The 13395-nt window shown below is 37.5% G+C and overlaps 1 protein-coding gene across 2 annotated transcripts in view; it reads right to left on the reverse strand.

Annotated features, from left to right (window-relative positions):
- Positions 1-1523: 1523 nt before the first annotated feature.
- LOC123772155 (patatin-like phospholipase domain-containing protein 4) overlaps positions 1524-13395 on the reverse strand; it is a 54605-nt gene continuing 42733 nt past the window's right edge. The window contains exon 5 of one of the 2 annotated variants that reach the window (XM_069311065.1): positions 1524-6269. In XM_069311065.1, the coding sequence (XP_069167166.1) occupies positions 5522-6269 (748 nt within the window). In that variant the 3' untranslated portion in view covers positions 1524-5521. Of the gene's footprint in view, positions 6270-6746; positions 7770-13395 lie in introns of those variants that run through there. The other variant, XM_069311064.1, reaches the window with a different exon arrangement.

A 13395-nucleotide genomic window follows, 5' to 3' on the forward strand; every position in this document is an offset into this window, starting at 1 on the left:
CCTGTCTATCCTCTTGTAATGCACATTACAGCATTGGAGCATAATTTTATTGGATAAAAATATATTGTCATTGAAATGTGAGTGGTGTTAGTTTGTGCTAATGCAGTAGTTGAAGAGTTTATTGAATACATGTTCATTTGCAAATGAAATATTGCAATTAAATTTTATTTCAAAGCTGCTGTGATAGTGAACAAATCCACAAGGGTCGTGATGAGGATTCGAACCTGCGTCCGGGAGCATCCCAGACACTGCCTTAATCGATTACGGCAGTCTCTGGGATGCTACCAGACGCAGGTTCGAATCCTCGTCACGGCCCTTGTGGATTTGTTCATTTGATGCATCACGTTAGTGTGATCTCTGTGTGTGCTGCTGTGATAGTTTTAATCCTGTAACACCCAGCAGTATAATAATAGCTACTTACACTAGCCATTTAATAATACATTTGAACTTATTTTGTATTGGGAATTGTACAAAGGTATAATAAACTGCAATTTAATGACGATATTAATCTTCAATATTAAATGGCCATTAAATATTCCAATTACGCTTTTATGAGCAAGAGCTGTGTACACATTTCGGCGTTACATTGAGCGAGCATCAGCAGTGGCTTCAGGAACTTGCACAGTCATGCCGTTCAGTTTTTTGGTCAAGCACACCTGACAACCCAAACGTGACCTGAAACAAGAAAATAAACAGATATACATAGTTACAAGATAGGCAGACATAGCATAATAACCTGACACACACTATATATTGTACATGTTATCTTTTGAAAGAAATCAGTACTGTACTGTAGTCTGCAATATTTAACAGAACATCACTATGGAATGATGCACTCACTCAAAACAAAGAAATGCACAAAGTTAATAATTTTTAATTTGCAGACGTGATGGAAAAAAAGCAACAATTTATACATTCTTCTTACTTTGACTTACTCCTATTCATCCTTTGTTTACAACTTTTCTTCTTGTCCTACATATTTTTGTGTACAATCATCATTCCTATCACCTGTGTTTCCTTTCTTTCCCACCACTGACCTGCCGTCTGCAAACTGCGAATGTTGTAAACCATATTCTTCCCGACAGTACTTCATCATAATACAGTCCTACTGTATGTCATTTATCATGCTCCACATTTGATATTTATTTTGCATGTTCAATTTCCCCATTTTTCTTATTGAAACCTATTATTATTATTGTAGCTCAGAACATATTGATCGTGTGAGTTGTAGCTTAGGGATATACTGATCTGGAGGGTTGTAGATCAGAACATATTGATCAGGTGGGGGGTGTAGATCAAGACATGTTCTGATCTATAATCCACCAGATCAACATGTTTGGATCTACAATCAACCTGATCAATATGTTCTTGCTGAAAAGAACAGAGTAACCTAGTAATGTTCTACATACTTCTTCAGGAAGCAAGAAGCTGTATCATGAATGTTACTCTGCCAACCCTCTCCACGCTCAACACAATTACAAACAAACACTAGTACACAGTATTTGGTTTAAAACAAAAATCAATTGCAATGATAATTTTCTATTTTTCAAGTTGAATACAAGGAATATTCACAAAGTAATTTGTACAAATAGAAAGTTAGCAAATGTAGTACAGTACATTAATTACATAACATACAGCATTATTAAAAATGTAAATTTCTTACATTATGAAGAATAAACCACATTTGAAAGGGGGAGGGGATTTCTAAAATATTTTCAACCCTCTTGGGGATTTTCTCAAATAGCAGATAGGGAAGGAAGAGAGTGTAGAGTGGTCATGTACTCCCCGTATCGTGAGAACCAGAAGTCAGGAAGGAGAGGGTGAAAGAGCAGCCCGATCAAAGGGGAAGCCCGGGCCAGACAATCCCACAAAGACACTGAGAGGAACACAAGATTAAGAGATAAGGCAAAAAGGGAGGCAGGAAGGAAGAAACAGTACAGGTATGCCAAGGAAAAACTTGGTTTATAACAACACAAGGGAAGAAATTTAAAGGTTATCCCTGTAAAAAGCCCATTTATACTTTTATATAGAAAACACTGTATTTACCATTCTTGGTACACTGAAACGTATTTCTCTCCATTCTAGACTGTCATAGGTGCAAGCAGTCAAAATACTTAAATTAATTTTACCTCACAGCTATTCCACAAGATTTTTCAATTTGTGAGAAAACCCATATACATTTCATGGTTGGTTTTTAAATTTCAAAAGTGCATTAAAGTATCTGCCAGAGCCTACACTCAAGACTTAATATAGGAACATAAGAGGACCTATTGGCTCATACGAGGCAACTCGTATTTACATCCACCCAAACTCATTCATATACAGTACAATATACAGTATGTCTAACCTATGAAATAATCAAGCAACTCCACATGATATGTTGAAGTTGTGCAATTTTAATACACTAATTCTTAAAGTATTAAATTTGTTACAGTCATGTGATGCAAACTAATGTAGAGAGAAACATAATATACACGGTAGACACCAGTTATGGCAACTTATTCTTCAATCAAGAATCCTCTTGTGATACAGATAATCATGATTTGATACAGATAATCATGATTTGATATAGATAAACATGATTTTGTTTTTATTTCAGATTCACATCCAATCTTATACATATGTACACTAAGCAGTAATGCTGCAAGGTATACCAAGCACCTCTTAGTTCGTGGTTTTTTACTTCATATTTCGAGTTTTGGGCCTTGTGCCGTTCTAAAATATGGAGACCTTTTCAAATCTTTGTACTACCACCAACAATTTAAACTCACTATTCACACTACAGATATTAAATTGTCATTACTTTAAACTAATGTACCAATATGAGGATAGGTAAGATTAGATCTACATTAACTATTCTTAACTTTAATTCATTATTAACTGGTTTGGGAAAAACACTTAACAATATAATAAATACTAGAGTATATTAATAGGTGCCTAATATACACAAATTAGCATTTATAAATATTTACACTGAAATACATAAAATATACAGTATGGACATTATACTTAGAATATAACAGATAATTACAGTTATGTAAAAAGATAATTTTGAGACCAAACAATATTTAGTTTACTGTATACATACATTAAATGTTACCCAAGTACCTGTATGTTGGTTTCTTTAGAAAATGTTGGTAACACACTAGAATGATGTGGTAATATTGACAAGTATCTGCAGTCACGTGACAAAGTGAGAGTGCGTGCCTCACACACACACACACACACACACACACACACACACACACACACACACACACACACACACACACACACACACACACACACACACACACACACACACTATACTGTACTCATCCATATGGCAGTGATATTTGCTAACATAGTAAATAGCTATCAATAACTAGGGCATTCTTATTGAATAAAAAATATCTTCTGCAGTACACAAAATTCCTGAGGAAATTGTTGTAGTGTTTTCTAAGTCATCCTTTTTTTTCTAAGTTTCAAGAATTCTTTTTTAAATATCATGTGGTAGTACTGTATTATATATGAATCTATATTTAAAACCACATTTCCCACTAACCCGCAAGCTGGTAGGTGCATTCTTCTCCAAGCACTCCTATCCTTAGACGATGCTCTATACTGAACCTTCACAATATTTTTGTTTGGCCCTTATACTTCTTGGTTTATGCCATACATATAACACATTTTGGCAACCTGTGGTCATCAATTTCCTTTACATGCCCAAACTATGAATAGCACTTCATATTTAATTTTGTTTTCTAAAAATCACCTTTCCATATATGTACAGTATCTCTTACGCTCGCATTTCTCACAATGTCGGCTAATATCACTCAACAGTCGTCTTCAAAAAACATATTTCACCAATTTGTGCTTTTCTTGGTAATCTTAATATATTCATGGAAGACCTTAATTAAGGTCTTAACTAAGACCTCCCGTGAATATTGATGAAAGATATTCCCTTAATTAACAGACTTAACCATACTTCCAAATTCACACCCTGACCCAACATCACAATATGGCACCTACAAATAAAAATATTTGTGATGGATTTATAGATAGAGCTAGTACATACAATGCCTAAACCCACTATTACGCAAAGCGTTTCGGGCAGGTGTTTACCTGCTCTCTATCTTCCCAGATCTCCCAGATTATATGCCATCCCATCCTCCAGCCTCATTACAACTGTTTGTTAAAGGCTCAAAATTCTGTACTCTCTCCACCCATCTAAATTTCAGTCTCCCAGGAGCCGGTCGGCCGAGCGGACAGCAAGCTGGACTTGTGATCCTGTGGTCCTGGGTTTGATCCCAGGCGCTGCCGAGAAACAATGGGCAGAGTTTCTTCCACCCTATGCCCCTGTTACCTAGCAGTAAAATAGGTACCCGAGTGCTAATCAGCTGTCACGGGCTGCTTCCTGGGAGTGGAGGCCTGGTCGAGGACCGGGCCGCGGGGACACTAAAAAAGCCCCAAAATCATCTCAAGATAACCTCAAGATAGATAACCTCCCATCTTCCTAAACCATCACCTTTTCTCAAATTTGCACTAATCTTTAACTTCTTGCTAAGTTTCTATTGTTTAATTGATATAGTTTTCACAATAACTTGCAATTCCTCTACTGATTTATCCTTTTCAGCCAACTTATCAACATCTAACGATCTGCCTTCCATTTAAAAAAGATTAAGACATTCCACAGAACATCTCTTAACTCTGTTATACTGAATATGTAAATGATCAAGATTAAAGCTTCCAAAAGTGATTGCTCTAACACTATTAAGCTACAAAGATGCTACACAAGGTTCACATTACTGAATCATCGGGGCTAGCATATTACATACAAATTTTCAAGTGGTTTGATGTACAAAAATTGGTATATACAGTACTACAACATACATCTATTATGATTTGAATTATCTGCAGATGAAGCAGCCAAACACTCCAAAAGTGTACCAACATATAGCTACATCTATGTATAAACTAATATACATACTATTACCAAACATATTTTCTTGGGTTCAACACATTCAGATCTGCAGCCGATTCCAAATGGTCTGCATGAAACTCAAAGATACTACAGTATATTCAAATTCTACAGTGCAGTACATTATATAATTCAACACTGTAAACACTATACTGTACTTGGTTAGGGACCACTGCTACCTTGTGATGGTAAACTCATTATGATCGTGGGGCTTGCCTTACCAGCATCCAATGTACAGTAACCCCAGATTACTGATAAAGTATTAAATAGCATTGCAAAGTACTCTGAGCACTCAAACTGCTCACTAGTTCTACAGAACAAAAATAAATTAAAATTCCCCTAAAACTAATCCAGCATCCTACTACAGTATTGTGGTTATTTGCACTTATAAATTATACTAACTGTTTAAGGAAATGTAGTACATTGTAGTACAAATTTTGCTTCTGTACATAATATTTTGCCCATATGTGTACTATAATACTTTACAAGCTTGTATGCAAACAACCCAAGAAACATTAAATGAAAATGTTTTAACAGTTGTCAATGTCACACCTGCTTACCCTACCTAAAGAATGAGCGTTTCCTTTGTAAAAAGTAGTAAGCATCTCTATATCCCATGACATACAAGTCCTCTAAGACCTCTGCTGGTGGGGGTAACAAAGAGTGAATAAGTCTCGCTACATTGGCAAATGTTACAGCCATATGCTCATTACCAATCTTTACATACAGGGGTTCCTTTGAAGGATTTCTTGGACAAATATCAGCCAAGCTTTCAAATGGGCTTATGGTAATAGTTGGCTGCTGTACCACAGGAAGATTATTAGTGAAGCATCCATCTATGAATTTAGTTCCACGAAAGAGTGGAAATTTATGACCAGAAAACAGAGGGATAAAGCAGGAACATACAAGACATTGGATGAGTTCCTCTCTTGACTCCCAGTTGGATACCAATATATTTTCTTTACTGGTAACCTTGGTGAGGGATACAGTCAGTCTCCCACTGGCCCTAATATGAGCATCAGGAGGTAAAGCTTCTAATCCCACTCTTAAGTAGTCTTCAATACTGAAGTTAGGGCTAAAGGGGCCCATTGTCCATTTCTGAGCTTCAGCTGCTGTTTCGAAAAAGCCTGACTTGATTCTCTCTACTGGCACATTGCATACCAAAGAAGCTGCCAGAAGAGCACCAGCTGATGCCCCAGCCATATTTGCCTTTTTAAAAAGTTCTGGCCAATGGTGATCCAGGCATTCAATAGCACCAATTTCGTAAATGCCCAAGAAGCCGGCACCAGACAGCGACACGCAAGCTACCCTAAAATATACCAATAGCCTTAAATTTAAGAGATTTTTGTTTTATTTTTGCTTTCAGTGCTTTAACTATTTGTCAATAGTTATTTACAATGCTGTATGCCATAAAAAAAAATAACATTTGACTGTCTACATTATTTGAATAATGCTAGAGCCAGTAAAAAACCAAAAGCAAATTATTATAAATAAATAAATAAATTCAATATGCAACAACAATCAAGAAACACTGATGTGAGTGTGCAGGAAAAACCACATTGAAAAATGAAAGAAAAACTAATGTTTTCAGGAATTAAGCTGGCCTTCTTTAGCAGTTAGGCTAGTCTAACTGCTGAAGGCAGCCAGTTTAATGATTTTAACACATTAGTTTTAATTAAATTTTTCAATGTGATACTGTATTCCTGCACACTTAGATCAGTGTTTCATGATTGTTGTTGCATATAAATAGATATATATTATATATATACCAGTACATGTATATTGTATATAGATACACTGTAATATTCTTGTGTACATGCATTTTAACATTATTTACTCTTACATAGGAATAGTGATCTGGAAGCTAAACAAAATAAAACTTCGGATTTTAAATTTAACCGTTTGCAAAGCATTGAATGAACACATTTAAAGCTGCATGACAACGCCCCATCAATGGAAAAAGTGAGGAAATATACAGACACTGTTGACTGCTTGAGCAAATGTTACATGCAATCCACAATCAAGAATTTAAAACAAACTTACAAAGTCATCATATAGCATTCATCTCTGTTTGCACTTCCTATTAATCCTAAGAAACTGAAAAGCATCTTCATATCCATAATGATAATAATGATTTAATATATATGGAGGTGGTGGCATCAGAGTTCTATACAGACGTAGTACATTAGCATATGAGATATTCATACCATAGTTTGCCCACTTTAACTGACCCAATCCTTCATTTTCTTTAGGAGATATATCTGCACATCCACTGTACGGACTAACGGTAACAGTATTGGGACCCAATTCTGGTTGCTTGTTGGTGTAGCCACCATCCATGTATTTTACACCATGTAATATGGGAGGGTACAGTCCAGAGAAACCCAAAATGAAACAGGAACAACGCAGAGTCTGAATGAGATCTTCTCGCGACTCCCACTCAGAAAATATCACATTAGTCATGTCATGCACCCGAGTTACCGACACATAAAGTCTTCCACTTGCTTTGATATGAGCATCTGGTGGTAATGCATCTAGTCCTGCACTCAAATAATTTTCAAATTTAAATCCGGGAGTAAAGACACCCATTTTCCACTTCCTGGCCTCGATCGCAGTGCGGAGAAATCCATCTCTGACACCATTAAGAGGTACATCACAAACAATTGATGCTCCAAGCAAAGCACCTGCTGAGGCTCCAGCTATGGTAGCACTGTCTAAGAATCTTGGAGAATGTCGTTTCAGACAGTCCAGTGCTCCCATTATGTACACTCCTAAGAATCCACATCCCGACAGCGATACACATCGATTCCTAAAATACGATGTATTTTGTACCAATTGTGTAAAAATGTATAAACAACTGAACTTATTTTGTTGTAACAAATTAACCAAGATAATTGAACTGCCTGAAACTGAATGTATTTAAGTCACTTAAAAGCAATCATGACATGTATATCTGGGTTGGCTTATCTCCAGATATAGATAGGGCGGTGGAGAGTATAAGAGGGAAATAATGAGCATATTGTCTAACAGGTACAAACGGGTGTAATGAGCACGGGCAGGTGTAATGAGCACGGGCAGGTGTAATGAGCACGGGCAGGTGTAATGAGCACAGGCAGGTGTAATAAGCAACAGGCAGGTGTAATAAGCAACAGGCAGGTGTAATAAGCAACAGGCAGGTGTAATGAGCAGCGGGCAGGTGTAATAAGCAGCAGGCAGGTGTAATAAGCAGCAGGCAGGTGTAATAAGCAACAGGCAGGTGTAATAAGCAACAAGCAGGTGTAATAAGCATAGCAAATGTAGTGTGTGTGTCCATAATTTTGGTTGTGGTGGATTTTGTTCTTGTTATTTCAGTTGTGGCTGTTGTAGTGATGGCTGTAGTTATCTACAGCTATGGTTAACCACTGCACTGCTCTGCATTAAAATATGACACCCATGGGTGGTGTGCCAAAAAAGTTTAAAAAAAAAAAAAAATATTTTCTCTTTTTATACTGTATTGTTAAAGTGCGGTCTCTGATCACGGGAAACTAAAAAAAAAATTGTGAGACATACTTTAGCCGCAATGGAGCTGGGAAGTTGAGCATATGGGCGCTAAGCGATGGAGCGCTCAAGGTAGGCCCCACCACCCCATGGGGCGACAGTTGCCGCAAAAATAATGTTTCACAATTATTTTGAAGTTTCTTATTCGTTCCTTCTCTGGTTTTTTGTTGTAATATTATTCAAAAGTGTGTAACTTGTGGAATTTACATAGTTCAATGTGTGGAACATCGCTATGCTCAAAATTATGGGGCTCATATGTGTGGCCTGTATATTATATTCTACAATCAATTAAACAGTGTTTTGCTGTTATTACACTATATATACACACATTGTATATACCTATCTACACATGTGTTCACCATGACAAACCACTAAGTTGGTACAGTGAGCCCAAAACAACAAGAGTGGCTGTGACACAGCAGCCCGCAGACTGCTGGCTGGCTGGCTGACTCTCCTTCAAACTCCCCCTCCCCCCTCTTCACCAACTTCACCAACATTTCATCTCCCACCATACTGTTATTGTTTTTATTACACTATTTACACATGTTATATATATAAGTATTTACATGCTTTATTAAACATAACTGTACAATTAAACTGGTAAGTCCAAACAGCATAGTGGCCACTGCATGACAAGTCACACAGCAGATGACAGCCTCCCTCACTCCCCCCCTCATATAAATGGCTCCCAACATAAGCCTTTTTCCGTTATTACACTCTATACACACATTATATATAAGTACAGTATCTACATTTGTGTTCACCATAGCGAACCACTAAGCTGGTATGTGGTTCCAGACAATAACATGTTGCCACACACCACCCAGCAGCCGACACCACCTCTTCTTCCCTCCCTCACAAACAATACTCCTCCCACCGGTAATTCTCACCACAATCCTGCTAATATCAGAATCCTGGTCACTAAATCATGTAAATTAATTATTTTCTACACGTTTATTTTGTAAAGGAACATGTGAAATCATTTGAAGAATTTTATATAGACAAAATAATTGCAGTGTGCTTTGGCTAGCACTGTGAACATCTTGAACAGCATTTATTCACTGATATCTGAACATCATACACAGTTTTTAACAGAGTTTCAGCCCTTGGATCTTGCATCTTGAGTTTCAATCGAGTGGTGTGTGTAGGTTCTCGACCTATTGGGCTCTGTCATGTGTACATTAGAAAATGTGTGTGTAGAGTCTGACTCCTCCACCTCATTACTTGTTACATTTAATTTATTCACTACTTGGATACTTAGGTTCTTTCTAATGTGTTAGTGACTATTTTTGGGTATTTAATTTCCACCTGTTTCCACTTATTCTTATGCCACCCATGCCCTATTTCCTTCCCTGTCAATTCCCATATAAACTGGATGTGGTTATCATGTATCTTTTGACTTTACTTTTTTCCAGTAACATGTTTAATTCTTTCCTAAAGTCTTTTCTTTTAACTCGTAATTCTCAGATCTGGTAATGATCTTGGTGGAATATCTCTAAAATTTCTCTACGTATGTTTTGCGTTTAATGAGATAAAGACCGTGTTGGCACAGAATATGACAGAATTTGTTGACCATACGGTAGGTAGAGTTCTCAATAACTACAAAAGATTTTCAAATACACTTATGTTGGCCAAATCTACATATGCAGCTGATGTGTCTGTGTGCTCCAGAAGATGGATTTCATGTGATATGAACCCTCCCCCCCACAAGTTTTTTTTTCCCCCTCCACCCAATTACAGGAGTGTTTCTTCTCTCATTTGTTATCTTGTGTTTAGTCTCCTATTTACAGCACCTGGCTTCATTACTCTGCACGTGATGGAGTTTAACTCTAGTAACTATTTGTTGGGCCATATTTTAATCCTTACACTTCATACATCAGCCTCAGATGTTCAATCCATGGTGTGCATACATCCCGAGAACCTTTCAGGTATCCCATAACATTTGAAACTTCCACAGGTGCATAGGGTTCCCACTCTGGTAGTATAGTATTTACACGAATGTCACTTACATATGATGAAATTACTGTAATGTCTAACTAGATGCATATGAGCCTGTAAAAAACTTTGATGATTCTAATAGTAACCCAGCTAGGGTCACTATTCATCATTCACTACACCTAAATTACATGACATGACTTTTGTTGCATTTTCCTATGTTCAGGGAATGGATTTTTATTAACACTTTCGCGCTCTCCGCAAAGGTCACTCAGCCAACCGAATGTGCGCGCTGCGTTTTTATCGCTTAAGCGTAAAAACAAAAATGTGTATACTCTTTTTACTCTTCTGACCTTAGTTCTCATGCTACGTATTTCATTTTGATACCAACGTGTTCGCAATAAAATTCTCTAGAAGAACATCAGTAAAATAAGTCACGAAACATATAGGGATACCAGCACCAAATAAATAACTACGTAGATGACTCGCCGTGAGCGCCCATCAGCAACAAAATGTTTTTACTCTTGGGATTGTAATCACCTCCACACTTGTTCTACAGCGTTAATTTTGGTATAAATGGACTCGCAATGAAATTCCCAACACGGTGATATGAATATAAGCGTAGAATAATGATGCAGCCCGCCCGCAAGAGTGTGGGAAGTGGTGAAATTGTTACCCGGTATCGGTGACGGGACGACGCACGGCGCTTTGAAAGTTTATACTTATTTCACTCTCATGACATTAATTTTCTATGTACGTCATTCATTTTTATGTCAATGTGTTCGCAATAGAATGTTCTATGTGCCCATAGGTAAAAAATTTCAACAAAGCGTAAGTTAGAATAGCGACAAATATAAAACAACGCTGGAACATATCAGTGAGCGTCAAACACACACGAAATATTTTTACTTTTGTTATGTTTGTCAAGTTTATACTTGTTGCACACAGTTATTTTTGGTTGTATATTGATCGGAATAAAATTCCCTAAACAGACATATGCATATAATACATGATATGGGGGAAGAATTACCAGTATAAACGGCTAAAGTCACCCACCTGCAACCCGTTTGGGACAAAATACCATTTGATCAAAGTTATCCACACCTTTCATGAACTTATTGTACCATGCAGCCTAGTGGTGAGAAAGAGAGCCTCATAGCGCGCAGTTTGAAACAAACCCAAAGTAAATCGGATACAGTGGAACCTCTATTAACGAGTTTAATCCGTTCTGGCACCGAGCTCGTTACCTGGAAAACTCGTCTTTGGAAACAAATTTCCCCATTTAAAATAAAGGAAATAAATTTAATCCGTTCCACTCCCAAAAACATCCATACTTGTATGACTTTTTTTTATGTAAATATAATATTGCACATGTAAATATAAATGTTTTGTTGTAGTGTTTTAATATTTACTTTACCTTATGAAGAGTAGTTGCTGGCTTGAGGGAGACGATGGAGAGGTGGGAAGGAGGAGAGGGATTATGGTGTGGAAGGAGAATCCACCTCTGAGTCAGGCGGACTCTCTCTTCTTGGGAATTTCACCCAAATTTCCTTTCAAATGTCACACAAGGATGCGTTAGACCAGCACCAAATAAAAAAACTGCGATGATTACACTCGTTGTGTCAACAATATAATAGTCTTACCACGAAGATACAATACAATGCCGTTTTCTCAAATAGGCAATGTGGTTATTAAAGAAAACGGAAATTTCATGGCAAACATGTATACAATCCCCAAGTCGATCGGATAAGAATTGGATTTTATAGAAATATTTGCTCAAATGACGCTTGAGCGCGGTGTTTGGGTGCATTCAAGAGAAAAAAAGTGTGTTACGTTCAAGCGACATATACCTGCGAAAGTGATAACACTTTCATAAAGTGTTATCACAGTGATAAATTAATTAAACATTTTCACACACCGGGTTGTCACTGCTTTATCAGGGCAGCTTTTCCAAGAATGCGTTCACCTTTTCAAACATTCCAAACACTTCCCTGATCTCAGTGGAAGAGGCAGCATCCTCCCTTACCTCCTCATTCCCTTACTAATGGTGTAAATTGTTGATGAGGACCTGCCATACTTCCTTGTGAGATCAATCACACAGACACCACACAAATGCTTTGCTATAATTCCCTTCTTTAAATCCACAGTAATTGTGTCTTTCTTCTTCTTGACAACACTATCTTTAGCAAGCAGCTTCTTTGGAGACATCGTGTGTTACAAATTGTAGTCGCAAAACCACTAAAAACCCAAAGAAAAGCTCAAATAAATCCAGAGGGATGCTTGTCGTGTGAGATACAACAACAACACTAGCGTCGGAGGCGTCTGAGAATTTGCGAGAACCCGCGAGACGCTAGGAAGCGCCATGTGGTTTCACTCGTTAATAGAGGCGAGCTCGTCAATAGAGACAAATTTGCTGCGAGTGGCTTGCTCGTTACTGGAAAAACTCGTTAATAGAGCCACTCGTTAATAGAGGTTCCACTGTAATTGAATTTTATACAAATATTTTAAAAGTAGACATAACTTTATGTCCACTATGCGTTTACGTTAGACGAAACCGAACGCGCCGGCGCGTCCAGATAGCGCGAAAGTGTTAACACTTTCGCGCTAACACAGTTTTTAACACTGCAAAACTTTTTTTTTGTGCATACAGATAGTGCCTCGGGTAACTTGAACAGTTCAGTGGTCAAATTTGTATGTCATCCTGCAGTGTTTTGCAGCATTCAATGTATTAATCTTCATAATTTTTGTCATCAACAATGAGAGAGAGTATTCACTTATAAGACAGTACTGACTTTTGTGGGACTCTGCTGGTACCCTCATGTCTCTCTCCTCACTGTGACACTGTCTTTTTCTTATATGCCTTCCTTATCCTCCAGAGCACCTTTGTCACTTCTTTGTTTCTTCAACTTGTAACTACACTTAGGTAATTACAGGATGAGAGCTATGCTTGTGGTGTCCCGTCT

This window comes from Procambarus clarkii, chromosome 69 (assembly GCF_040958095.1).
Source record: "Procambarus clarkii isolate CNS0578487 chromosome 69, FALCON_Pclarkii_2.0, whole genome shotgun sequence".
NCBI lineage: Eukaryota > Metazoa > Arthropoda > Malacostraca > Decapoda > Cambaridae > Procambarus > Procambarus clarkii.